Here is a 26,223-nt window from a genome sequence, read left to right on the forward strand (position 1 = left end):
TCCTATACTCTCCATTAGAGATTTTTGAAACACATCAATCTAGATCTCTCTTCATGACTCCGCTTCTTCGCACACATGCATTGACAAAGTTTAGTGCATTACGGCAGGAATGATCTGATCGAATGCCAGGTAGCTACTGAAATTATTCTTCTCACATATTGGGAGCTTCCCATTCAGCACGCTATGATGTGTGTCATTTTGAAGAAACTTTCCGCTATTGTTCGTATATATATATATATATATATATATATATATATATATATATATATATATATATATATATATATATATATATATATATATATATATATATATATATATGCTATGTAATAAGATCTGGAATCGTAGTGTTTCATCTATGAATTGTTTCCTCTTTAAGATGTTTGTTGTATCTCTTTTTTCGTTAAATCAAATTTTGTCAAACCGCTATGAAATCCGTTGTACTGGTCTGTTTAACAGTTTAACGGTCTTATGTAAACTTCGGTTAGCCTTGTGATAGTAGTTGGTTGTTGACGCTATGAGAAATAAAAGCACGCTTCTCAAAATACAAATTGTTTTAAGTTGACGCTCGGAGTTTGGTAGCCCTGTTAACAGTGGGTTGTAAGCCTTCTGCATATTTACCTCTGGATCCTCAAGCCAGTCGTACACGTGTTTCTTCCTGATTTTTTCTTTAAAGTGAGACAACAGTCCTGATTTATTGATTGTTTTTTTTTTCTGAAGTATTTTTTTTTCTTACAGGCTATTTACTTTTTAAGGAATTCTGCGGATCTTTAGATGAACCTGTACCTCAGCTGGAATTCCTGAAAGAGGTGAGTGAATAAAATAAACTTTCAACCTAATATATTTAGTGGGGGGGGGGTTACATTGTGTATGTCTTTCATTATTTAAGAAAAGCTTTCTTTCAGCAAGGCCAGACTTAGAGCAACCCCATATGTACAGTTTTTTTTAACCTTTGATGGGCTACAATGAAAAGACGGTTGAATATAAAAATTATTTCATTACCAAAGTAATGCACAATTAAGGTTGCTTCTCTGCATAACCACTATGACGATTGAAGCACTTGCAATATCACTAAACGAACTTTGTAATGCTCCCTTCATAAATGTCGCCGCCAATTATTTGAAGTAAGTTTTGATGGTTTCAAGACGAAAAAAGTGTATTGCTTGCGGAGCTTATGCAGCCGGTAACAACAACTATAGCTGATTCTTGCCGTGAAACTATGCGACTACGGAGAGCTATTCTAAAAAGAAAAAGCGGTATGTTGATCTATAACAGTTTCCGTCCTCATTGTGCTTGTACAACTCCTCGAGCAATTTAAATGGGACATTTTTTAACACCCACCTTATTGTTCCAACTGCCAATTTGCTACCATCCTTTCCATGAACTGGAGAAGTGGCATTTGATGCAGTTACTTCCAAACTGACTATGGGTTCAAAGGAACAGTCAACACTTGCTTAAAATCATTTGTGGCGTTACTTTATGAAAAGGGTCGTTCTCACAGATATGACAAACCGTAAAGGGGATTATTTGTAGAATAAACTTGCGTGAGAGCACAATTGATGCTCTGACTTTAAAAGGTTTAGCAAGTGGTAGCCCTTCTCTTGTTTATAATAATTTCTGTTTTTTTTTATAAGTTTTAATTATTATATGTCTTGATTTCTGTTGTCTTAGGATTTAAAATGGATCCTTACTTTTGTTTAAAAAACTTCTTTTTTTTTTAAGAAAAGTGTTTTCTATCGCTAATTTCTGTTCGTTTTTAATTGAAATATTTTATTGATGGTTAATGTCAGGAATATGTGAATTTTTTTCAGTTCTTCTTTTTAATAATCAAAAGGTTGGATTCTAATTTAAATCTTGGATAGAATTCGAATCTTCAGTCGAAATTTTCAATCTGTAGTATTTCTGAGCAATAAATTTTGCATAACAATTGCCATATATTTTGGATGGATGGGAGGGGATTATTAATCATTAGGATTGAAAATCTGCATAATTTGTAGTCTTCTATTTGGTTGAAGCCATCCTAACCTCCCATCCTGCATATACTCTTGGATAGAAACGGATCTTAATCCATCATTTCGTGAAGAGGCTACATTTTACTGTAAGTATTAGTTTGAATAAATGCATCTCGAAATTGTTTATCAAAAAGGGTTCTATTTTGTTGTCTGTAAAAATAGCTACGAATCAATACAGTTGGATTTGTTTCTTTTTTCTTAATTGAGGTTCCTTTGATTCTGAAATTTTATTTAAGTGTCTAAATTGCCCAGAATTTAGAAGCAGATCAGTATTAAAAAATAGTTGAATTTATTCGGTGGAAGGATTGATATAATATCGTATTTCTTCAAAAATTTATTGTTCTCGTCCAAGTCCCCTTGGTCTAGTCTAATTATTCGAATTATCAACGCCGATATGAGAAAAATAATGTTTGGCTCTGTTTGTGTGTCTACAAATCGATACAACCCATTTTTTCACCATTCTTTTCCGTTTAGTTCGGGCTTATTTAGGCGTCATGAATCAAACAACGACCATTTCCGTTGTTGCCAGCACAGCGTTTGTTTTCATTGAGCCTTCTTTTCTCTCTCTGAACGCCCTGTATGTCTAAGCCAATCTGAGAAAAACTAAATTTGTTGGGCCAGTTTCAGGTGTCTACATCGATACCACTAATCTTCAAAATACATTATATTTTCACTTAGGTCTTCGTGTTCTTAGTCGCTCACTGAGGTTTTGTTTTCACCTAGGTTTACCTGGCCCTGTCTACTTGCCCTATCAGCTGCAACCCTATCAGTGACGAACAAAATTTGACCTATTCTTGGTAGTCAAGAACTGATGCAGACAAACTTAGTTTCCAACTTGTCTTCTTCATTTAGCCATATGCTTTTATATGGCAAAAAAAAACTTATGAATGTCATTCTCATGCTGATTGATAAGGCAAAGTTTAAGGCCCGTTTTAGTGTATACTGAATCTTTTAGTGTTTTTGGTCTGAATAACAAGGAACATTCAAAGCCAAGTAACTGGGCTGACAAAAAGTGCTACTAGTCCTAACTGATCAGAAAATTGTCTATAACAAAATGATGACTTGCCCTTGTGACGAAGCGAATCGTAGACTCTTCTATAAGCTTTAAAACGCTGTAGTCGAGAATCATGCGAAGATGGCTTAGAGATTAGATGGTTTACAAATCTTCCAAAGAATGTTCTTCCTCCTCTAGCTTTTAAGGTGTCCAGGAGTCATCAGAGGATTTAATCGGGCTGTTCTTTTCGAAACTGAGTTCGACTGAGATATATTATACGTATCTAAGATAATTTGTTTCATCAAATCATACAGTTTATTAAACAGGGAATATGAATTAGATTCAATTTCAAACATGCTCCATGAATGAGCCGTGAACTGCTGATCATTAAGAGCCAACTGCTGATCATTGAACTTTGAAGAAGTAAACAACTTCTTTGGCCTTTCCTAGGCAATGAATCAGAAAACTCATACCTGAAAAAAAGGGAAATGGTCAGAGGTATCACTCAACAGTATAGAAATTTCGTCAAGCTCAACGAAAAAAAAATATTGCCAAGCAAAGAAGCAGCAGTATCAGTTAAACGAGTTGGAAAATGCACAGCGTAATGTTCCACAGTCGAGCATATTTGAAAAAAAAATTAAAAACAAGAATGATCACCATAACTAAGTCTTACAATCCAAGGGGAAAAATTATGCATCATAAAAAAAAAACTAACAAATAACAAAGTATAAACGTATCACATAAATTACGTATCACCGCCGATTGACACTGTACGAGAAGGAATCACGGACACTATATAACCAGATGCATCAATTGCCAGTCCCCGATTTGCGACCAGGCCTTGCTCTTAGAGCACTTTTTAGTTCCAATCCACACATTACATTCTTTTATTATCACTTGGGTTTCAGCAACTTCTGTTGAAGGATCACTTGAGGTACGCAAATTGTAGCCGAAATGTAAAAGTGCTTTTCCATGGCGTGCCAATCCACGCGGAAAATCGGGAGCGACGCTTTTCTCAGATCCCTTAAGTCTGCCACAATTTTTGATAATAGCGGTTTTACTTACTAAATTGGCCAAAGTCACTAAAACTGGCCTGGCTTTAACTGTAGACCTGGGATGTAAACCCTTCTGATATATTTCTATTCAAATGATCTCACATGAGGAAGGGCATCGAATTGGTGTTAGTGACTCCTGTTTCAGGGAAAACCTCACTGGCGACATTTTCTGTGTTACTACCTTGAGCAGTGGGTTTGCCGTGAAGTAAGATGCTCTGTCTTTGCGAATGAAGTTCAACTCGAAGACAAGACTTTTGAGATTTGTCACTTCGGCTTTATTACCTATAGCCTATCTACCAGGTCCTCAGCTTAAAGAACAATATTGTCCTCCTTCAACTCCGAATTCTCTTTTCGCAGTGCCTCAATCCCCTTTTCAGGCTTAAAGTGCCAAGTCGTTGGTGCATTGGACGTAAAACATGGTTAGCCCTTCTCTCCCCTATCTTCCAACTTAAAATTTGAGGTTCACATGATCACCCCCCACCCCGGAAAAAGACCAGAAACTTGACTATGACCAGTTTGATTATCCGAACTGTTTCTAAGATATCGCAGTTATGCTACATAACCTGGCAGCACAGAATGTCTTTTTATTTTTACCTCACTATTTTCGTATAGATTATAAGTCCCATAAGAGCTTCTAGTGCATCAATGTTATCCTGGATTGGAGACAAAAATTGTTTAGCCCTTTTCCTCTTCCTCCTCCCTAATATAAAATTTAAAGTTGCCTTCTCCCACCCTTTTCATTCCTTGCTCCAGCGGTAGCCTACCTGAAAGTTTCATCTCCACCCCCAAGATGTTCAATAGAATTTATAGACATGTTATTTCGGTGACCTAGCTCATTCTCCACTTGACTCATTCCAATATTTCCTGAAATTTTCGACTCGATCTCTCAAGCCATTACCGATATATTGCAGATAATGTAAAAATCCGAGTTCACGTAGCGTGTTTTGATTTACTCATGCTTGCGTATTGTTTCCATAGTGTACCCTTGGGAAACTCTGCGAATCTTGGCCTACAGAATGATCAATAAGAACTGCTAACTGATTGGATAAATGAAAGCAAATAGAAAAAGTCCCCCTTTTCTACCAGCCTATTTTTGAACGACTGATAATTTGAATAACTTGTGGCTATTGCCCCTGGGGCTGTGGGGGTGATCTAGGCCCCAGGGTGATACTTATTTGACCTTTCTACGTTTCTAAACAAAATGACTATTTCAATATTTTAATCCGATATTATAGGGGTTACCCTCTTTCCATGCGAAGTGGCCGGGAAAATAATTGTCTGGGTCCCTGTCTGGCCCTTTTATTGGGTCCCATTTTTCGGAATACCAACTTTGTTCTCCTTTTCCTTCTGCAATGGGGTCTCCTCAGCCACAGAACCTAAAGAACAGTTTTGAGCTAATCGTTAAAAAAGGTTTCGTCCTTTTTGTGGCCCTATTTTTGGGGGGTTTGTGTCTTGCCCTTTAATTTTCTGTTGTGTATTAGGCCCTTTGATTATCCTTGGCCCAAAAAATTATGTCTGTAGTTTCAAACTGGTCAGGAACATTTTTTCTGGGCCTAAAACGAGACGCAACAGACATACGGACTTTTATGGTTAGTGGGGGGGGGGGTCAGGGGGACAGCAGCTAATCTCCAGTATATAGTATTTTTTGTACGTCTTAAGTTTCATTTTGGTATTCAATTTATTTTTACTCGTTTGAAAATCTCTTGATTCATCTATATCAGCATCTGTTATCTTTGGACTACGTTGGACTACTTATTTTAAGCTATGCTCGTTTTGGGTTTCATTTATTCTTCGATAGTAATATTTGGTGGTTTTAAGTTATGTTTATTATAAGACCTTATTTCTGATCTTCATAAGTTTAATATGGCTCTATTTCTTTGAAAAACTTTAAAGTTCATAGCTTTCTAAAAAAAAAAATAATTTCTGTTGGTTTTTGATAGCCAAAGTTCTATTATTGGTTTATATAGTTAATTCGCCTCCGGTTTCTGAGGTTTTCAGCTCAGGAATTAAAATATCTGTTTCTAATTTAAATTCTGATGTTGCTTAAGATGAGCTGAATGTTTTCTTCGATTGTATTCAATAGAACTATTGTAGAGATGTTGTTCAATTTGAAATCAAGGTTTGGAACAGTTCTTTAATTAATATTCTGATTCAACAGTAATTCACAGGTAATATATTCGAAAGAATCCACCTGGAAGAATATTCGAAATTTGCATATGAATGAAAATGGAGTAGAAGAATGAATGTATATGAGAGACATCACTCAGCTCTCTGTATTCTTTACTCTTTAAACTCTTTTGTTTGTAAATTCAATAGTAGTCGCGGTGGCAGTCACAGGTTGTCACATTCGCATGTAATCCCAGTCTCAGTTATTCATAGTCATAAATAGTCGCAGTTGCAAGTAGTCTTAGTCTCAAGTAGACACGGTGGCAAGTGGTTGCAGTCGCAAGTAGTAAGAGTCACAGTTGCAAGTAGCCTTAGTTGTAGTCAAAAGTAGGTGCAGTCGCTAATATTTGCAGTCGCAATTAATCGCAGTCGTAATTATTCACAGCCGCAAGTAGTCAAAGTAGCAAGTAGTCATAGTTGCAATCACAAGTAGTTGTATCTGCAATCGCAGTCGCAAGTTGTTGAAGTCGCTGTCGCAACTAGTCGCTGTCACAAGTAGTCATGGTCCGAGTGGTAGTTGAAATCGCACTTGCAAGTAGTCGCAAGCTGTCATAGTCGCAGCCGGTGCTGCTAGTAGTCAAGGTCGTAGTTGCAAGTAGTCACGGTCGTAGTCGGAGTTGTAGCAGTAGTAGTGGACTTCAAAGTTTCCAGCTAGTACCCTGAGCTGTTCCTGTGATATTCCTGATGCGCTCTTTTGACAACCAGCATGCACATAATTCGTTTTGGTTTTTGTTCAACATACTCCTTGAAATTTCCTGAAAGTAGTTGTAAGTAGAAGTGGTTGTAATCGTAGTCGCAGAGGTAAGTAGTCGCAGTCGTAAGTTGTAGCAGTTGCAGTCGCAGCAGTTGTAGCAGTGGCCCTGAAAGTTCCAAGTTAATACCCTTAATCGGTAACATTGCTGATATGCCTTTTTGGTAACCTGAATACACACAGTGTGTTTTGAGGTAGTTCCACATCCTTCTCGACATTCCCTGAAATTCCAACTTAATGTCGTTAGACTTTTCGGACAGACCCAGGATCAAACACCCCCTCTCTTTCCCAATGATAAATCCTGTATATAAACAATGGGTAAATTGAATAATTTACAATCGTTGCCCCGGGGGCTATTTGATATTTTGAACAAGAAGGGCTTTTTCAAAATTTCGATCATTGTTTGGAATGGGGCATCTAATAAGGGCATGGGGGGGGGGGTTTGGATCCTCCGATCACTTTCCAAAATACCCCTCAATATGCCTTAAAAGTTTCAAATTAGCACCCTCAGCCGCTCCTAAGATATTACTGATGCACACTTCACAATCCGCATGCACATATCAAATTATTTCGTATATGAAGGGATTGCCCCTTCCACAATACCTTACTCTTTAAGCTGAAGTTAGACTGTGTCCCAATTTCTTAAGAACGACTCCTGAAACCTTTTTCAAAAGTGCTTAAAAACATTTGCAAGAAGAGCAAGGTATTGAGGCGGGGGCAACCCCTTCATATATGAAATGATTTCTGTCTGTTTTGAGTTTTAATGTTGCTCCTTAGTTTCAGTAAAAAATACTTAGTTTTTTTTTTTTTAATATCAAGAAGAATAAGTCGCTGAGACTAAAGGTGAAAAGGTGATGTTGGGTAACGAGAGGATAAATCAAGTGAACGGTCTCACTTACCCATGTACTATTATAATTAAAGACGGTGAGTGCAGTGAAGATGTTAAGAGTAGGATAGCAAAGGTTCAGGGGTTTTCTCACAGTTGAAAAAAATTTGGAAGAACAGCAAGATAAGTCTGCGAGCAAAGATTAGAATATTGGAAGCTACAGTAAGGACAGTGGTTAAGTATGGTTCTGAAGTATGGGCGCTCCAAGAGGAGTTGCTTGATGTTTTCAAGAGAAATCGATTGTTTTGAGTCACGACTGACTGACCGCATCTCAAATAGTAAGCTGTGCGAAAATTGTGGTTAATCCTGCTTTCTAGGGCTATAAGGAACGAAAGGATGAGATGGCTAGGGCACTTCCTGCAGATTAAGGATGACAGATTGCCAAAGATTGTCATTGTGGGCCAACCGTCTAGGGCCATATGAAAAAAGGGTCGTCTCTGAATAAGGTAAGAGGATGTTTGTAAGGAAGTTTTAAGGTAAATGGGAACTTCCTCGGAGGGAGTAAAGAGGGGGCTTTGGATAGATTGGCGTGGAGGAGGGGAGTGCTTAGCTATGTTGGTCTCAGGTGTCTTGGTGCTACTGTGAGCTGTTAGTAGTTGTAGTAATAGTTTGACTATTTCGGAAAAAATCTTAAAATATTGATCAGAAGTCTTAAAGACTACAAACTAGGGCATGGGAAGGGGTTTGCTGCTCTTTAGACACTTTTGACTGTAAAATAGGTGCTGGAACTTTCAATTTTCAACCAGATAGCCACCCTCCTAAGTTTTTATGGTCAGTCTTGTGTTAAGTGGCTAGGAAAAATATATAAGAAATAAAACATTGAAGGCTTGGAACTCTTCAATTCCAATTTCCTGTCGAATGGATCCTTCGAAGTTTCTTTGACCATTCCTTCCATCTGAAGTGGTCGGAAAAAAATATATTCATATTTAAAAACAACGCATTGAAGCCACATAACTTTTTACTTAGGCAAAGCTTAGGCACTAACTCCGAAAATGTAAAATTGTCCATTTGTACACGAAGGCTTGAAACCTCTGGTTTCTCAGGTTTTCTGAAGTAACACTCAAACAAGTTGTCAAACATCCAACCTATGGGAACCCCAACCACAGACGAAACAGACCGACTAGCTGATGAAAGTGGATCCGTCATCAGAGAAACGGCTAGGGATATCCTGGGAATTCAGATTCACTCGGATATACCATAGACAACCCTTGACATCATAAATCTTGTGGACAGAAGCATGCCCGTGCTAGCAAGGACGAAAGTAAATAAAGACGAATACAAGAGGCTGAAACGCATAATAGAAAAAGAAATTCGGAAGGCTCTGCTACAGCACGTCTCGCGAGTGTGATGAAGTCTTTTGAGAAGGTGACCGCCACTTCAAGCTAAAAAAAATCTGTGAAATATCGAAAAAGAAGTCTTCAGTTACTTCTATACTATTGGGGAGAAGAAAGTCTATTTCTCCGCCAGTATTTGAAATCTGTAACGCCACCATAATAATCTGACGGTGCCAGCAGGTGCCAGAGTAGAGTCGATCCCATTACTGGCTTACGTAGGTGCCAGAGTAGAGTCGATCCCATTACTGGCTTACGTTAGAAAATAGGTATCGTAACCGTAAAGTGGTTTATATAGTGGAAACATAAAGTGGTTTATGTTTCTCGCCTACTATTCTGTTCTTAATCGCGAATCGGCCCAAAATGTCACGCTAAGGGCCACAGGCGTCAAGCTCCAAAATCCCCTTCCTTTTCCTCAAGGTAGATATCTCGCTTAGTATAGGGCTCCTTTCCTATACCCAACCAATCTACTCTCGATCTGTCTAGGCTTCAGACCCTAGTCTCTACCTAGGCGAATCAAAATGAAGTCAAAAGTAGAAAAGAAAACAAACCTTACTATTCGTATGAAACATATATCAAGAACTCTGTACAAAGATGTGTAAAAACGGACTAATTCCAAAATCACTGTCTTGATAACAAGAAACTTGCGTTGGGTCGGTCCCAGAATAGCACTGGCCAATGAGATAAATTAGAGTTGAAATCAACTGGCTTTCGCATAACATTATCTTTGGATGACCGAGATCAGCCGGACAAAAATAGAATTTAACTAGTATTTCAATTCTCATGAAATTACTGTCTTGGTAACGAGAATTTAGCTTGTACTTTCAAATTATGCTATAAGCGAATCTAATCAAAAAAGAAACGGGCCATTTTTCTGAAATTATAAATAAATCCCGGGCCCCACCTTTTCAGTCCATTTCTCAATGCAGTACTATCATTTGTAGAAAATAGGTGGCCCAATGGTTTGTGTTAAGTTAATTGACAAACTGCCATCCAAAGACGATATTGTGAACATTAATAGCCCAGAACTCCTTCTTTAAGTAGAAATTGATGAACTTGTGTCAGCAATTGAAGCCTTTGGAAAGATCGTTATTACAGCCGAGACTAAGGACATACGGTATCTAAAGACCCGGCTCTACGAACTTTGCCGATAACAATTCAAGGAGTGCCAGTTGAAAACGTCACTTCCTTCGTCTACCTAGGCAGCCTCCTAACTCCTAACGATGATCGCTCAGAATCGAACTAGCTAAGACTTGGCTGGTTACAGCTTCAAGGGCCTACTATCAACATGGAAAAGCAAAGTACTGTCGACGTCTTTCCGTCTCTTTAACTCCCTAATAATCGTCATCGTCTTATGGTCAAGCGAAAACTAGTCAATGAAGGCTGACGATGATCGAAGAATATCCGCGTTTGAGACTAAATACATCTGCGACTTAGCGGGGATTATCTACGTTGACCGGGCATCGAGTCAAGACCTCCATGAACTCTATCGTTGCTCTCATACCATCATGGATCGGATCCAATTCAACAGCTCCGCCGGCTTGGTAATATGGCAAGCGCCTTCATGGCCAACCTCGTAAGATATGGGTTAATAATTTCTAGGCCTCTAACCTCTACCAGCTACTCCGTCTAGCGGCGGACCGATCAAAATATTGCCGCCACATATATCGAGTTTCCAAAAGAGAGGACAAAGGCTGGACGGGAATTAAGCAAAGTAGGTAAGAAAAGTTGAAAACCTCTGGTTTTCAGAAATATTGAATTTTCTTTATTTTGCAAATATTTTTAGAACAATGGCTTTGATGGGCAGCTTTGAATTTAATGAATGTTAAATATTTACAAATTGTCATTAAAAGAAATTTATTCTGATGTTTATATTGTAAATGCACTTCCCTCTTTCAGAGGTGTGGTTTCATTGGCAGATATGTCAATATCTTCTCTTTTCTTGCCGTTCATTTCCGTGAAAATCTTGCTAATTTTTTGTAATTCCCAGCATAAATCATGTTGGCTGTCTTGCGCGGGAGATTTTACATTGGTCGTTCAGGGGTTCGAAAGTACCAATATAAAGCTGATTGAAGACTTCGAATATGGAAATCTTGAAATTAAGCTTTTGTTTTCAGTTTTACATCAACCTCACATGCTTCATAAATTGCTATTTTACATGCAAATGAACATTAGAATAAATTTTGTGGATAAAGTTAAAGTGGTAGTACTTAGCTAATTTGGTGGGCTTTGCAAAGAGAGCTTCTAGTTTCATTTTAGAGTCTCTGAACCTTGGGACCTTTCGGACCTGAACCTTTCCAAACCTAACGACGATACAAGTATCTAGAAGAAAGAAGATTCAAGCTATTTATGAAACTTGTTTCGATATGAACTTAAATGAAAATTATAATTTATCTGTTTGAAATGAAAATATTTTACTTTGTTTGATGTGAGGGCAGATGGAATAGTTTAATGAAAAGGAAGAAAAAGGTCGAACAAATATCATGATTTTCTCCTTTTTTTTATTTCGAATTAATTACATTTTATGAGGAGGGAGCATTTTGAAATATTGGAGTTACCCACCGACACCTTCTGATGGAGAACGTGCATTTATTAAATATAGCGGAATTGGATAAGAGTTTGGACTATCAAAACTGCCTCTGGAACAGTTTTTATGGCACTTGGTATCTACCAAGTGACATATAGCGATCGCCAGTTCTGTCAGTCGGTCTGTCTGTCTGTCCCGGTTTTGCTAATTTAGGCACTTCCAGGTAAGCTAGGACGGTGGAATTAGGCAGGCGTATCAGGAACCATACCAGATTAAATTAAAAATAGTCGTTTCCCCGATCCCACCATCGGGGGGGGCTTGGGGGGACGGTTAAATTGGAAAAATTAGAAAAAAAATGAGGTATCTTTAAGTTACGAACGGGTGATTGGATCTTAATGGAATTTGATGTTTGGAAGGATATCGTGTCTCATAGCTTTTATTTTAAATCCCGACCAGATCTGGTGACATTAGGGGGAGTTGGGGGGGGGGAACCTAATATCTTGGAAAACGCTTAGAGTGGAGGGATCGGGATGAAACTTGGTAAGAAAAATAAGCACAAATCCTAGATACGTGATTGACATAACCGGAACGGATCCGCTCTCTTTGGGGAAGTTTTTTTTTGGGGGGGCTAATTTTGAAAAATTAGAAAAAATGAGTTATTTTTAACTTACGAAGGAGTGATCGGATCTTAATGAAATTTAATGTTTGGAAGGATATTGTGTCTCAGAGCCCTTATTTGAAATCCCGACTGGATCCGGTGACATTTGGGGGAGTTAGGGGGGGGACCTAAAATCTTGGAAAATGCTTAGAGTGGAGGGATTGGGATGAAACTTGGTGAGAAAAATAATCACAAGTTCTAGATACGTGATTGACATAACAGGAACGGATCCGCTCTCTTTCGGGGAGTTGGAGGAGGGGTAATTCTAAAAAATAGAAAAATGAGGTATTTTTAACTTACGAAGGAATGATCAGATCTTTGGAAGGATATCGTGTCTAGAGTTCTTATTTTAAATCCTGGTCGGATCCGGTGACATTGAGGGGAGTTGGGGGGGGGGGACCTAAAATCTTGGAAAACACTTAGAGTGGAGGGATCGGGATGAAACTTGGTGGGAAAAATAATCACAAGTCCTAGATACGTGATTGAAATAACCAGAACGTATCCCCTATCTTTGGGGGAGTTGGGGGGAGGGTTAATTCTGAAAAATTTGAAAAATGAGGCATTTTTAACTTACGAAGGAGTGATTGAATCTTAATGAAATTTGATGTTTGGAAGGATATCGTGTCTCAGAGCTCTTATTTTAAACCCGACCGGATGCGGTGACATTGTGGGGAGTTAGGGGGGGGCCTGAAATCTTGGAAAACGCTTAGAATGGAGGGATCGGGATGAAACTTGGTGGGAAAAATAAGCACAAGTCCTAGGTACGTGATTGACATAACAGGAACGGATCTGCTCTCTTTGGGGGAGTTGGGGGGAAGGATTAATTCTAAAAAATTAGAAAAAATGACTTATTTTTAACTTACGAAGGAGTGATCGGATCTTCATGAAATTTCATATTTAGAAGGAACTCGTAACTCAGATCTCTTATTTTAAATCCCGACCGGATCTGCCATATCTGTTGTTCGTTTCTTTGGTGAGTGGAGGGATCAGGATGAAATTTGATATGAAGAATAAGCACAAGTTATAGATACGAGATTGACATAATTGGAACGGATCCGCTTTCTTTGGGGGACCTGGGGTTGTTAATTTGGAAAAATTAGAAAAATTGAGGTATTTTTAACTTAAAAACGGATGACTGGATCTTAATGAAATCTGATATTTAGAAGGAATTCATGTCTCAGAGCTCTTATTTCAAATCACGACCAGATCTGTTGACATTGGGGGGAGTTTGGGGGGGAACCAGAAATCTTGGAAATCGCTTATAAATGTTGTAGATACGTGATTGACATAATCAGACTGGGTCCGCTCTCTTTGGAGGAGTTCGGGGGTGGGGTTCAGTGCTTTGGCGAGTTTGGTGCTTCTGGACGTGCTAGGACGATGGAAATTGGTAGGTGTGTCTGGGAGCTGCAAAAATTGGCTTGATAAAGTCGTTTTCCCCGATTCAACCATCTGGGGGGCTGAAGGGAGAGGAAAAATTAGAAAAATTAAGGTATTTTTAACTTACGAGTGGGTGATCGGATCTTAATTAATTTGATATTTAGAAGGACCTCGGGACTCACAGCTCTTATTTTAAATCCCGACCGGCTGTAAGGCTCTGATTTTCCTTTTAAAGCAATCTATTGATTCTTAGAATTTTGGAGCTTATACCATATGAGCTCCTGACCTCGTCTCAAGTGCCATATGAGCTCTTAGCTCTTGTTGGTTTAACCTGTTGTTGTCAAGTTCTTGGCTGGCAAATCTTACCTTTGTCGAATTTTGATGGATTTATTAATTTCAGATTTGTTTATTCTTTGACCTAGGATTATGACATTACTGAGGCTTTCCTTCGAGAATGATATTCACTTACTAAAAGAAAAGAACATTTGCTTGTTTTTGCCGGTTTTTCGTACCTACTCAACGCATTTTTCCATCTAAAAAGTAGAAACCCATTTAAAAAAATATAACTCCTCAGATAGTTAAAGCTAAATCTAAGCAGTAGTGTGATAGCAAAATTGTCATCCTATGTTGAAACATTAAAACTGTAGAACGGTAGAGAAATATACCAAAAACTTGAACAGGAAGCATAAATAATTCTGATCCAGATTGGCAATATAATTTTTCTTTTAGAATATCATACTACCTCATTTCAGAAGATGAATTTCAGAAAAGAACTTATAATAGAAGGTAATAAAGCATGGTAGTTAAATGTTTTTTTTTTTGGCCAGCTCTACAGCTTTTGTTTAACCAACGTTTGTTAACCTGCTTCGAAGTTTGACGTTAACGATCTATTATATACTAGTTGCGGAGTTGGAAACCATAGTGTAGTCTCTAGCTTGGATAAAAGGATTTATTTCGCACCCTCCCTCTAGCACAAAATCTGACCTCGCGTAGCACCCCTCCATACAAAACTGTCTGAAGGTTAAAGTTCAATTGTTCAGCCGTAAGACCAAACAGGTAAGGATTACCATAACTATGACTTCAATCAATCAATCAATCAATTTATTGATACTAAAAGAAAAAACTATTACAAAAGTAAAGTGGTTACTAGGCCCAAGAAGCTTTGTTTGTAATGGACCACAGAGAACAAGAATAAAACACTATTATAAAATATATACAAAAAACAAAAACACTGGAACAAGACAAGGACATTGAATAGATAGGATATTTAACAGATAAAAGATTTAGAAGGAGATTTGACATATAGCTGAAAATGATTTTAAAAGAAGAGAAGAGACATACAAAATAGGAAAGGATTAATAAAGAGAGAGAAACATTAGAGGGACGAAAAGAGGAGGGACATCCGAAGGGATGGAGTTCCATAATAGAATTGATTGATATACTCGAGACCTCTGGGCTGCTGTAGAAGATCGTTTTGGTAAAATAAATCGTCGAGAAGAATTACGTAAAGAAGAAAAGTACCTACCTGAGCCTGTCCGTGAGAAAAACTGCTGTAGGGGCGGTGGGAGAGTACTAGAAAAGCAGAATGCGCAAAATAAAGAGTAGTTTTACCTATAATATGATCCAGCGGAGCTATTCCAGTATCAATTATAAAGATCAGAGGAAGGGTAAAGCCGAGGGAGAAGAAAAGTAGCCTTCACTGCCCTATTTTGGGCTCTTTGAAGTGAGTAGAGAAGAGATTTATTAGTATTACCCCAGACAGAGCAGCAATAAGAAAGGCAAGGATAAATAAAAGCATAATAAAGAGAAACCATAATATCAGGAGGAAGAAATGAATTAATCCGGTGCAACATTGAAGACTGGCGGAGGATTAAGGAACGGATGTGAGTTATATGCGGTTTAATAGAAAGAAAACAGTCAAGATACACATCAAGAAATTTCACCATAGTAGCTTGTGGTATAATATCGTTCCCAAAAGTCAGGGTGATTGGCTCCTGTACGTCTCGCATACGGTAAGGGGTCCTGAAGTTTACAATGGCACTCTTTCGGCTGGTAAGAGCCATACCATTTGACCAGCACCAATCCTTTACTTTATCAAGAAGACCTTGAGCTATAGAAGTGGCAGATGGCAGGTCCACTGCAGCAATGAAAAAGTTACTGTCATCAGCAAAAAGAACAGGGTGAACATGGGGATGAAGACCATCAACAAGATCATTAATGTAAATTAGAAACAAAAGTGGTCCAAGCACAGAGCCTTGTGGGACACCTTTCAATACAGGCAAAGTAGAGGAAGAAGTACGGTTAACCGAAACATACTGAGATCTCTCTGAGAGGTAGGACCTAAACCATTCTAGTGGGACTCCATGCACTCCAAATAAAGATAGTTTAGACAGAAGAATATTGTGGTCAACCATATCAAAGGCCTTTGAAAAGTCGAGAAATAGACCCAAAACACAAGCCCTTGTCCAGATTAACACGCACAAACTCAGTTGCATCAGAAAGTGCATGCAAGGCAGAGAATGAAGGACGAAAACCATACTGATGGTTAGTGATGAGAGAATTTCCAGCAGTCGAATTAGTACTAAATACAAATGAAGAGAGTCGACGATACACTACTTTTTCAACAACCTTTGAGATGATGGGAAAAAGAAAAATAGGTCTGTAATTTGAAATTAGAGAAGAATCACCTTTTTTATGCAAAGGTACAACAGTAGCAACTTTAAATAAATGAGGGAAAATACCAGAAGAAAGAGAGAGGTTAGTTATGTGTGAGATGGGATGAGAAACAAACTGACTGATTTTTTTAAGGACATTATTACTCAAACCAAAACTATCAACTGAACAACTGCTTGGAAGTTGAGAAATAATATTAGAAATCTCAGTAGTACTATATGGGGAAAGGAAAAAAAACTTCTCTGTCACAGGAAAACAACTTACTCTACTCGGGGGTGGAATGAGAACTGAGGGAAGTGTGGTGAAACACGAATTGAAGGCACTTGCTAAGGATTTTTTGTCCACAACAGATCCATCAGCTTTCCTATAAAGAGATGGGGAAGATTGTTTGAGTTTCTTGCGTGAGAGAGCTTCATTAATTACAGTCCAAACCTTGCGCAAATTCCCTTTACACTCATTAATTCGACGCGAAAAATACAGCAGTTTTGCTAAACGAACTGAAGAAGTGAGCACATTCTTGTAATGTTTATACTTCAGAAGATCTTCCTGTGTCTTACTTTTACATGCAGCCTTGAACAAAGACGAATTCCTATAGGTTGCATTGATCAGACCTCTAGACATCCATGGGCATTTAGGTGTAAAATTCCTTGGCCTCTTTCTAAGAGGAAAATGCTTATCCAACAGAATTCCCATACGACACAAAAATAATCTAGTTACAAAATCAGCATCATTAGCTTCAAGAACACTAGACCAATCATTACTCTGAAGACTATGTATTAAATTAGAAATTTCTTTATCTGTAAAAGTTCTAAAAGAAGACTCCCCTTTCTCATGCACAGTAATCTCCGTTTTAGGCACAGATAGTGATAGATAAATAGGAAGTGATCAGAAAGATCAGTGAAAAGAAGACCAGAAGAGAACCTCAAATTAGGAGAATGAGAAGTGAAAATACTATCTATTAAAGTAGCAGAATTTGTTGAAGGGTCAACACGAGAAGGAAAAAAAATTGAAGGAAGTAGCCCAGAAGAAGAAAATACATCAAAAAGAGTCACATCAAAAAGGTCACATTCATCATTTGATCCAACATTTAACATATTACAAATAAAGTCTCCCAAAGCACAAATCCGTTTTTTAGAGAAAGTCCCCACACCAGAAAGCTGATCAAGCAAATCACAGAACAGATGTGTTGGAAAAGGAGGGGGCTTATAAAACAAACAAACAGTATCACATACAAACTGGCTTTTCAGATCAATAACAAGAGAATAAACTGTCCTACTATTAGACACCACTGATGTGAACAAGGATTCAAGGTCAGATCTTCTACAAAATTCAATACTAGATTTTATGAACAAAGAAATACCCTTTTGGGTATTTACAAAGAAAATACCACTACCATTTACAAAGAAATACCACTTTGTTACCATTCTAGGTACATGAATAGCAATATAACCATGCATATCATAAGCCGTAAAATTATCACTGTCAGATAACCATGTTTCCGTCAAGCCTATGACATCAAAAGGGCAAGAATTATCAGACCACAGATACGATTTAAGACTGTCCTACTTATCTCTTATCCCACGCACATTCAAACAGAATACATTAAAGCAACTGTTTGAAGAGAGTGAGGGCATAATGTTATCACAATAATCAATGGTGGTGTGATAATTACAGCTAGAACTAACCATAGATTCAAGGAGAGGGTCAAGAGTGTGTGCCTCTTTTTTACCAGCACTACTTGGTTGATCAAATATAACTGAATTAATAATAGACGAATCCAAAAGGTAAGAGAAATCACCCATAATATCTCACATAACAGAGACATACAATACCTTCACAAATGACACAATATCCATAGTACACTTGAAGGTGATGGAATCATAAACAAAGATAAAGAAATATCAGTGGGATGGCAAATATTACCCAAAGTAAAGGGTCAAATAATGTAGCACCAGTCAGAAATAGATGAGCTGCGAGTGTGCAGGTGTTGCAAATAATGACAGAAATCAGGCTACATAAAGGCAATAGGATCTCAAACAAACATAAAGAGACATTAGTAGGATGGCTCATAATATTTGAAGAATAGGCTGAATTTACAATATGGGACCAGTAAAAATTATGTGAGCTGTAAGTGTGCTGACATGACAAAAGTGTGATAGAAAATAGCATACATGATGGTGATAGGAACAAAAACAAATATAAATAAATATCAATGGTATGACACACAATGTTCAAAGTATTAGACCAAAATAGATATGAGCAATCAAAATTATGTGATCTGCATGTGAACACACAAAACGAAGATATGGTAGAATTAAGGCAAAATGAAGGAGATATGATCACAAACATAAATAAGGAAATAATAGTGGATGGCATATATTTATCAAAGTATTGGCCAAGAGTATAATCTGGAGCCAGTCAAGATTATAAGAGCTGCAATTATGCTGACATGACAAAAATATGATAGAAATTGGCCTATGGGTCTGGGTTTGGCAGATGGTTTGCCAATTCTTTTGGCTGATACAACATCAGACTGGGTAATTGGTATGCCAGGAAATTTCCCAGCACATAGTGACATGCACTGACTTTCAGTGTTTGCAATGGGGGCATCTTCTTTCATCCCAAAGACAATAATTAGGTTGCTCAAAGCCTGCTGTTCAAAACGGTCATTTAATCTTGCCAGGTCAGACTGGATAGGCCTGAAAGAGCTCTCAAGGTCTTTCATTGATGACCCTAGAGTAGTCAAAGAAGATTCAATTGAAAATATGCGTTTATTATAGCTTTCAAGGGTTTTATCAACTAGACTACTAAGATCTAGATTGAGGCCAGCATACACATCCTGCTTGATTGCATCCAGCTTATCTGAAGAAATAGTGACATCATGTTGCATGAATACCTGTTCCTCTTTCATTTTTGTCACAGCCTCATCTACCTGGGTAGAGATCTTGGCCAATATGAGGTCATCAAGTAACCCTTTCACTGAAGATTTAAGGCTGTCAGGATGCAGTGAATCTGCTAACATTTTGTGTTTAATTTTTATATTATTCATGTGGTTAGTCAGCATGAGTATTTGCTCTGAGACGGATTCTGATCCAGAGAATTGGAGTGAGCTGTCTGACCTAAGTTCACGGGGTGGCTTGATTTGACTTTTCATTACTTACTTAATGTGAACAACAAGACAGGTACAGAGTAAGCAGTGGTATATGGCAGGCTGGGTATAAGGTAGGATATGGTTCACAATCTAGCAGCAAATTTCAAATAACAAAGCAGGAGCAAATTAAAATTGGCATAGGTCTCACCTGATGAGTCCCCTCTTACACCCCAGGGGTAGGGGCTGCTAAGTATGCCTGCCTTTACCCACTGGTAGGCAGGCAAAACCAGTACTTCGGGCTGCTTAAAGCGTTGTTGGTAATGCCAGAAGACTTCAGATTAATCCAGTTAATATTAACACGCCTTATCAATTTTTAAATTTCGCGCCAGAAATACTCATTTGTTAAGAGTACCCCCCTCCCATTTAATCGAATTCCTTTTTCACCTAAACGCGTAAAATAGTCTGATATCGATTTTTAATCCACAATTGCAACCTCTTCTCAAAAAGCAATATATTCTCAATAGAGAAAGAGTCAAACTTTAACGTAAAGAGCGGGGCGTTGATGGTGAAGCAACTCCTTTCACATACAAAGTAATTTTTTATTTGACTCTGTATATAATTACTGTTAAAAATAAAAGGTCGCTCCTTACTACAGTTCGTTTCCACGAACCGTTTGAAAAACCAGTAAGTTTTACTGTGAAATAATACCAGAGGTTAAAAAGTAAACGATTTGAAAACCACATATACGGAACAAGTCCCAATAATTCATATTTGTCTGATAATATTAAAGGAAAAAGTGGTTTATTGAAAGTAATAAAATTCACAAAATCAGATAGATGTCTGCCATAAGTAGGCTATTGGGTGCTCTAGACTAATTTACTATTGATAATTTTTCAAACAATAATCAGATCTAAAAATAGGCATATTTGCCTTTTTTTCTAAAATAGGCATATTTGCCTATTTTTGACAAATATGCCTATTTTTAAACAATGGACGTAGTTCATTGCTTAAAACCCTTTCCCCAGGGGCTTTGAGGCCATTCCCTTGGGTCATGTACCCCCAGGGGTCATGTCATTCCCTGAGGCATAGTTATTGAATCTTTCAACTATACTGAACAAATGACCGCCTTGAAATTTTAATTTGATGTCTTTGGAAAAAAGGGTCATGGAAGGGAGGCTAGTTGCCCTCCAGTCTTTTTGATCGCTTAAAAAAGGCACCAGAACTTTAATCTCTATTTGAATGAGCCCTCTCTCGAATTTTTTGATATAAAATCAGATTTAGTCATTGGAACTGTCACTCTTTTTGTATTTTCGATTAGTCCGGTTAATTTTTTTTTAAGTTTCTTTAAAATGGGAATGTAACTTAGTTATTGACTGCATTTTGGACTCTCTGTTTTATTACCGAAGCATTGTAATAAATTAATATGTAAACGAGGCTAAATAATCATTCTTTGTCAAAGAAAAGAAATAAGCAAATGTCCTTTTTCATTTAGTTCAACGCCCCCCTCAGCATACCTTGATAGTTTTTACTTAATACCCTTAGCCGTTACTAATATATTGTATATATGGTATTTTCACAACCTGGATGCCCACAGTGTCTTTTGATTTAGTAATCTGTTACAATCTGTTGACATCAGTGATATTACCCTAACGATGTAACTTACAGCAAGTTGCAAAAAGCCTCTTAAATCCTGATGTCACCCAAGGTTTGTCTGTGTCACTACCTCTGACAATCCTAGTAAGAAGTGTCCGTGGTTTTTTCGCAACAACAGAGAAAGCGTTTGTATATCAAAAGGTTTTGAAAGGGGTTTTCAATGTTTCACGTTTGAACGTTAACGCTCATGTCAACGTTCAAACATATCATGTCATGTTAGAAACGCTTTTTAAATGACACAAGATGCTATTGGAAAACACAATTAAACTAGACAAGAAGTCGGAGAAATTCTTTTTAATTTGGAAAGGTTTCTTCGTCAGAGAGTCATTAAAGGGCTAATTTTTTTTTTTCGTTTTCAGATTAAACGTTACGAAAAGACGGACTCGATAGAGGAGCGGAAAAGAATTGGAAAAGAGATATATGACAAATTTATAATGAAAGAACTCCTTGCTAATCCACATGTTCAGGTAAGCTTTATGTGCATTAACACCGACGAAAGAATGGCTGGTTAATTCTCAAGGACAAACTTTTGGTGACCCTCTAGAAACATTGTAGATTTTTGAATAAGTAGGTTACAATTTTTGTATTCGCCTTAATGTTGGTACTTCGAAAGGCTGAGAAAGATTTGTTAACAATTTTCCAGAGGACGTAGCTTTAGTCTTAGGTACTCGGTGTGATTCGATTCCACTCTCTAGGGCGATAATCAAAGAAGATTTAAGAAGGCTAAGCCACATTCTAGGGACGAAGGATGACATATTGCCAAAGATTGTGTTTTCGGCCATCCGTCTAGCGAAAAACAGGTAATCTCCGAATGCTGTAGGAAGAGGTTATCAAAGCATTTTAAGGAAATGGGAGTTTAATGGGAGGGAGCTAAAAGTGAAGCTTTGGGTGGATTGGGTTGGAGATGGAGCATGCGCGTCTGTGTTGGCCTCGGGTGGCTTGGTGACAACCCACTTCCCGTAAAAGATATTTGTTCTCTGAGTTTGAAAGAACGTCTTTTCTAGGGGGGTTCAAGGTTTGAACCCCCCCCCCCCCGAAATTTTTGTCCGACTGGTAAAAATATAACAAAAGTTGATGAAGGCTAAGCAAATTTTTGAAGCGTTTTTAAATTTTTCGTTCCCCTCCAAATAACATCCTTCCCCTTCCCCCAAACAAAAATCCTGGATATGCCCTTGGTTTGAACGCTCTTTATTTGAACTCAGACTAAAAAAGGGTCTTTACCCCTATTCTGATTTATGGGAATTTTCTCACATTAAGCTTCTCTCCTACAAAATAAAAACAAATGGACTGAACTTTTTTTTTTTACTCATAAGTTTCATTACCGGAGGTCGTTTTCAAATGACTGTTTTTACTTTAAACTAATTAGTTCTTATCTTCACTTGGTTTTAAACTCCTCATTTCTTGTTTTGTTTTATCTTACCTCTTAAAAATCTTACTTTTTTCCTTATTTCTAAGAAAATATCTCTCCCACTTCTAACATCTTGTGTATCCTCTTGGAAATAAATTCCTAATTCCCTTATTAAGAGAGATTGTACGTCGGCAAAAATTAGAAGTGTACTTGAATGGATAACTGATCAATGAGATTAGAGGTCACTAATGGATTCCCATTTTTGAAGAAACCATTTTTATTGATTCTGCTCTTCAATGTAGGGCAAGCCGGCAGGTAAGCAGTACTTTACTTTGGAAAGTGGTGTTTCAAACAAATAACTAAATAAATATATATATATATCTATATATATAAAAATAAGTTGTCTGTGGATGGATGGATGGATGGATGTGTGGATGGATGTGTCAGGTGACGTCACCTGAAAAAACTGGATTAGGTGACGTCAAAACTGAAAAAACTAAAAAAAGGCAAAAACTACAAAAAAAACTAAAAACTAATAAAAAAAATAAAAAAGCTAAAAAACTAAAAAAACTATAAAGGTAAAAACCAATAAAAAACTAAAAAAAAAACTGAAAAAACTAAAAAAAGGCAAAAACTACAAAAAAAAACTAAAAACTAATAAAAAAAGTAAAAAAGCTAAAAAACTAAAAAAACTAAAAAAACTAAAAAAAGGTAAAAAACTAAAAAAAATAAAAAATAAAAAAAAACTAAAAAAAAGGAAAAAACTGAAAAATAAGCTAAAATAAAGGTAAAAACCAATAAAAAACTAAAAAAAAAAAGGAAAAAACTAATAAATGACGACACTCAAAGAGAAAGCGACCAGGACAAAAAACTAAAAAAAAAGGCAAAAACTACAAAAAAACTAAAAACTAATAAAAAAAATAAAAAAGCTAAAAAACTAAAAAAACTAAAAAAAGGTAAAAAACTAAAAAAACTAAAAACTAAAAAAAAACTAAAAAAGGTAAAAACTAAAAGAACTAAAAAAGAAAAAAATAAATGACGACACTCAAAGAGAAAGCGACCAGGACAAAAGGAATGTTCGATTAGCAATCAACAAAGCACCGGGACACAGGGAGTATAAATGACGACCAGGACACAAGTAAAAAAAAAAATTAACAAAACTAAAAAGAAGGTAAAAACTACAAAAAAACTAAAAAGAAAAAAAAACTAAAAACTAATAAAAAAACTAAAAAATCTAAAAATCTAAATAAACTAAAAAAGAAAAAAAAAGGAAAAAAATAAAGGAGAAAAACAAAACTAAAAAACGAATGTATATACAGACCGGTACACCGGGATACAAATGACGACCGGGACACAGGGAATATAAATAACGACCGGGACACAGGGACACAACTACAACGGGGACACCGGGGGAAACAGGGGGATATAAATGACGACCGGGACAAAAAAACTAAAAAGAAATAAAAACTAAAAACTAATAAAAAAAACTAAAAAATCTAAAAATCTAAATAAGCTAAAAAAGAAAAAAAAAGGAAAAAAATAAAGGAGAAAAACAAAACTAAAAAACGAATGTATATACAGACCGGGACACCGGGATACAAATGATGACCGGGACCCGGGACACAGGGAATATAAATGACGACCGGGACACAGGGACACAACTACAACGGGGACACCGGGGGAAACAGGGGGATAACCTGACAATCTATTTATATGCAAAGACAATGGGACAGCAAAGAATGTTGTATATTCGCAAGTTTTACGTAGTTAAAACCATATATATATATATATATCTATATTCACAGGTGGGACATAGGGACACAACTACAATGGCGCGTAACTATTATGGCGCGTAACGACTTACGCGCGCGGGGGGGCTTGGGGGGGGCGCGAAGCGCCCCCACCAACTAGGTGTTGGGGTGGCGCGAAGCGCCACCCCAACAGCTAGTATATATCTATATATATAAAAATAAGTTGTCTGTCTGTCTGTCTGTGGATGGGTCAGGTGACGTCACCTGAAAAAACTGGATCAGGTGACGTCAAAACTGAAAAAACTAAAAAAAGGCAAAAACTACAAAAAAAACTAAAAACTAATAAAAAAAATAAAAAAGCTAAAAACTAAAAAAAACTAAAAAAAGGCAAAAACTACAAAAAAAACTAAAAACTAATAAAAAAGCTAAAAAACTAAAAAAACTAAAAAAAGGCAAAAACTACAAAAAAAACTAAAAACTAATAAAAAAAATAAAAAAGCTAAAAAACTAAAAAAACTAAAAAAACTAAAAAAAGGTAAAAAACTAAAAAAACTAAAAAAAACTAAAAAAAAAGGAAAAAACTGAAAAATAAGCTAAAATAAAGGTAAAAACCAATAAAAAACTAAAAAAAAACTGAAAAAACTAAAAAAAGGCAAAAACTACAAAAAAAAACTAAAAACTAATAAAAAAAGTAAAAAAGCTAAAAAACTAAAAAAACTAAAAAAACTAAAAAAAGGTAAAAAACTAAAAAAAAAAAATTTCATCTAAAAAACTAAAAAAAACTAAAAAAGGTAAAAACTAAAAGAACTAAAAAAAAAAAATAAATGACGACACTCAAAGAGAAAGCGACCAGGACAAAAGGAATGTTCGATTAGCAATCAACAAAGCACCGGGACACAGGGAGTATAAATGACGACCAGGACATAAGTAAAAAAAAAAATTAACAAAACTAAAAAGAAGGTAAAAACTACAAAAAGACTAAAAAGAAAAAAAAACTAAAAACTAATAAAAAAACTAAAAAATCTAAAAATCTAAATAAACTAAAAAAGAAAAAAAAGGAAAAAAATAAAGGAGAAAAACAAAACTAAAAAACGAATGTATATACAGACCGGTACACCGGGATACAAATGACGACCGGGACACAGGGAATATAAATGACGACCGGGACACAGGGACACAACTACAACGGGGACACCGGGGGAAACAGGGGGATATAAATGACGACCGGGACAAAAAAACTAAAAAGAAAAAAAAACTAAAAACTAATAAAAAAACTAAAAAATCTAAAAATCTAAATAAGCTAAAAAAGAAAAAAAAAGGAAAAAAATAAAGGAGAAAAACAAAACTAAAAAACGAATGTATATACAGACCGGGACACCGGGATACAAATGACGACCGGGATACAGGGAATATAAATGACGACCGGGACACAGGGACATAACTACAACGGGGACACCGGGGGAAACAGGGGGATGTAAATAACGACCGGGACACCGGGACAGGGAATGGTCGATTAGCAATCACCATCAACAAAGCTCAAGGGCAATCATTAGAATCATGAGGTATAGATCTGAATACAGATTGTTTTCCCATGGACCATTATATGTTGCATGTTCAAGAGTCGGTAAACCTGACAATCTATTTATATGCAAAGACAATGGGACAGCAAAGAATGTTGTATATTCGCAAGTTTTACGTAGTTAAAACCATATATATATATATATATATATATATATATATATATATATATATATATATATATATATATATATATATATATATATATATATATATATATATATATATATATATATATATATATATATATATATATATATATATATATATATATATATATATATATATATATATATATATATATATATATATATATATATATATATATATATATATATATATATATATATATATATATATATATATATATAT

General features: G+C 36.4%; 1 protein-coding gene across 1 annotated transcript in view; it reads left to right on the plus strand.

The window, feature by feature from the left end:
• The window catches only part of LOC136026035 (G protein-coupled receptor kinase 1-like), a gene marked incomplete in the record, with an annotated part of 161,755 nt that overhangs the window by 40,759 nt on the left and 94,773 nt on the right, over window positions 1-26,223 (plus strand). Inside the window, 2 exon segments of the mRNA XM_065702193.1 lie at window positions 739-809; window positions 21,534-21,641. Coding sequence (XP_065558265.1) covers window positions 739-809; window positions 21,534-21,641 — 179 coding nt within the window.

Source organism: Artemia franciscana, chromosome 4 (assembly GCF_032884065.1).
Source record: "Artemia franciscana chromosome 4, ASM3288406v1, whole genome shotgun sequence".
In the NCBI taxonomy this organism is placed as follows: domain Eukaryota; kingdom Metazoa; phylum Arthropoda; class Branchiopoda; order Anostraca; family Artemiidae; genus Artemia; species Artemia franciscana.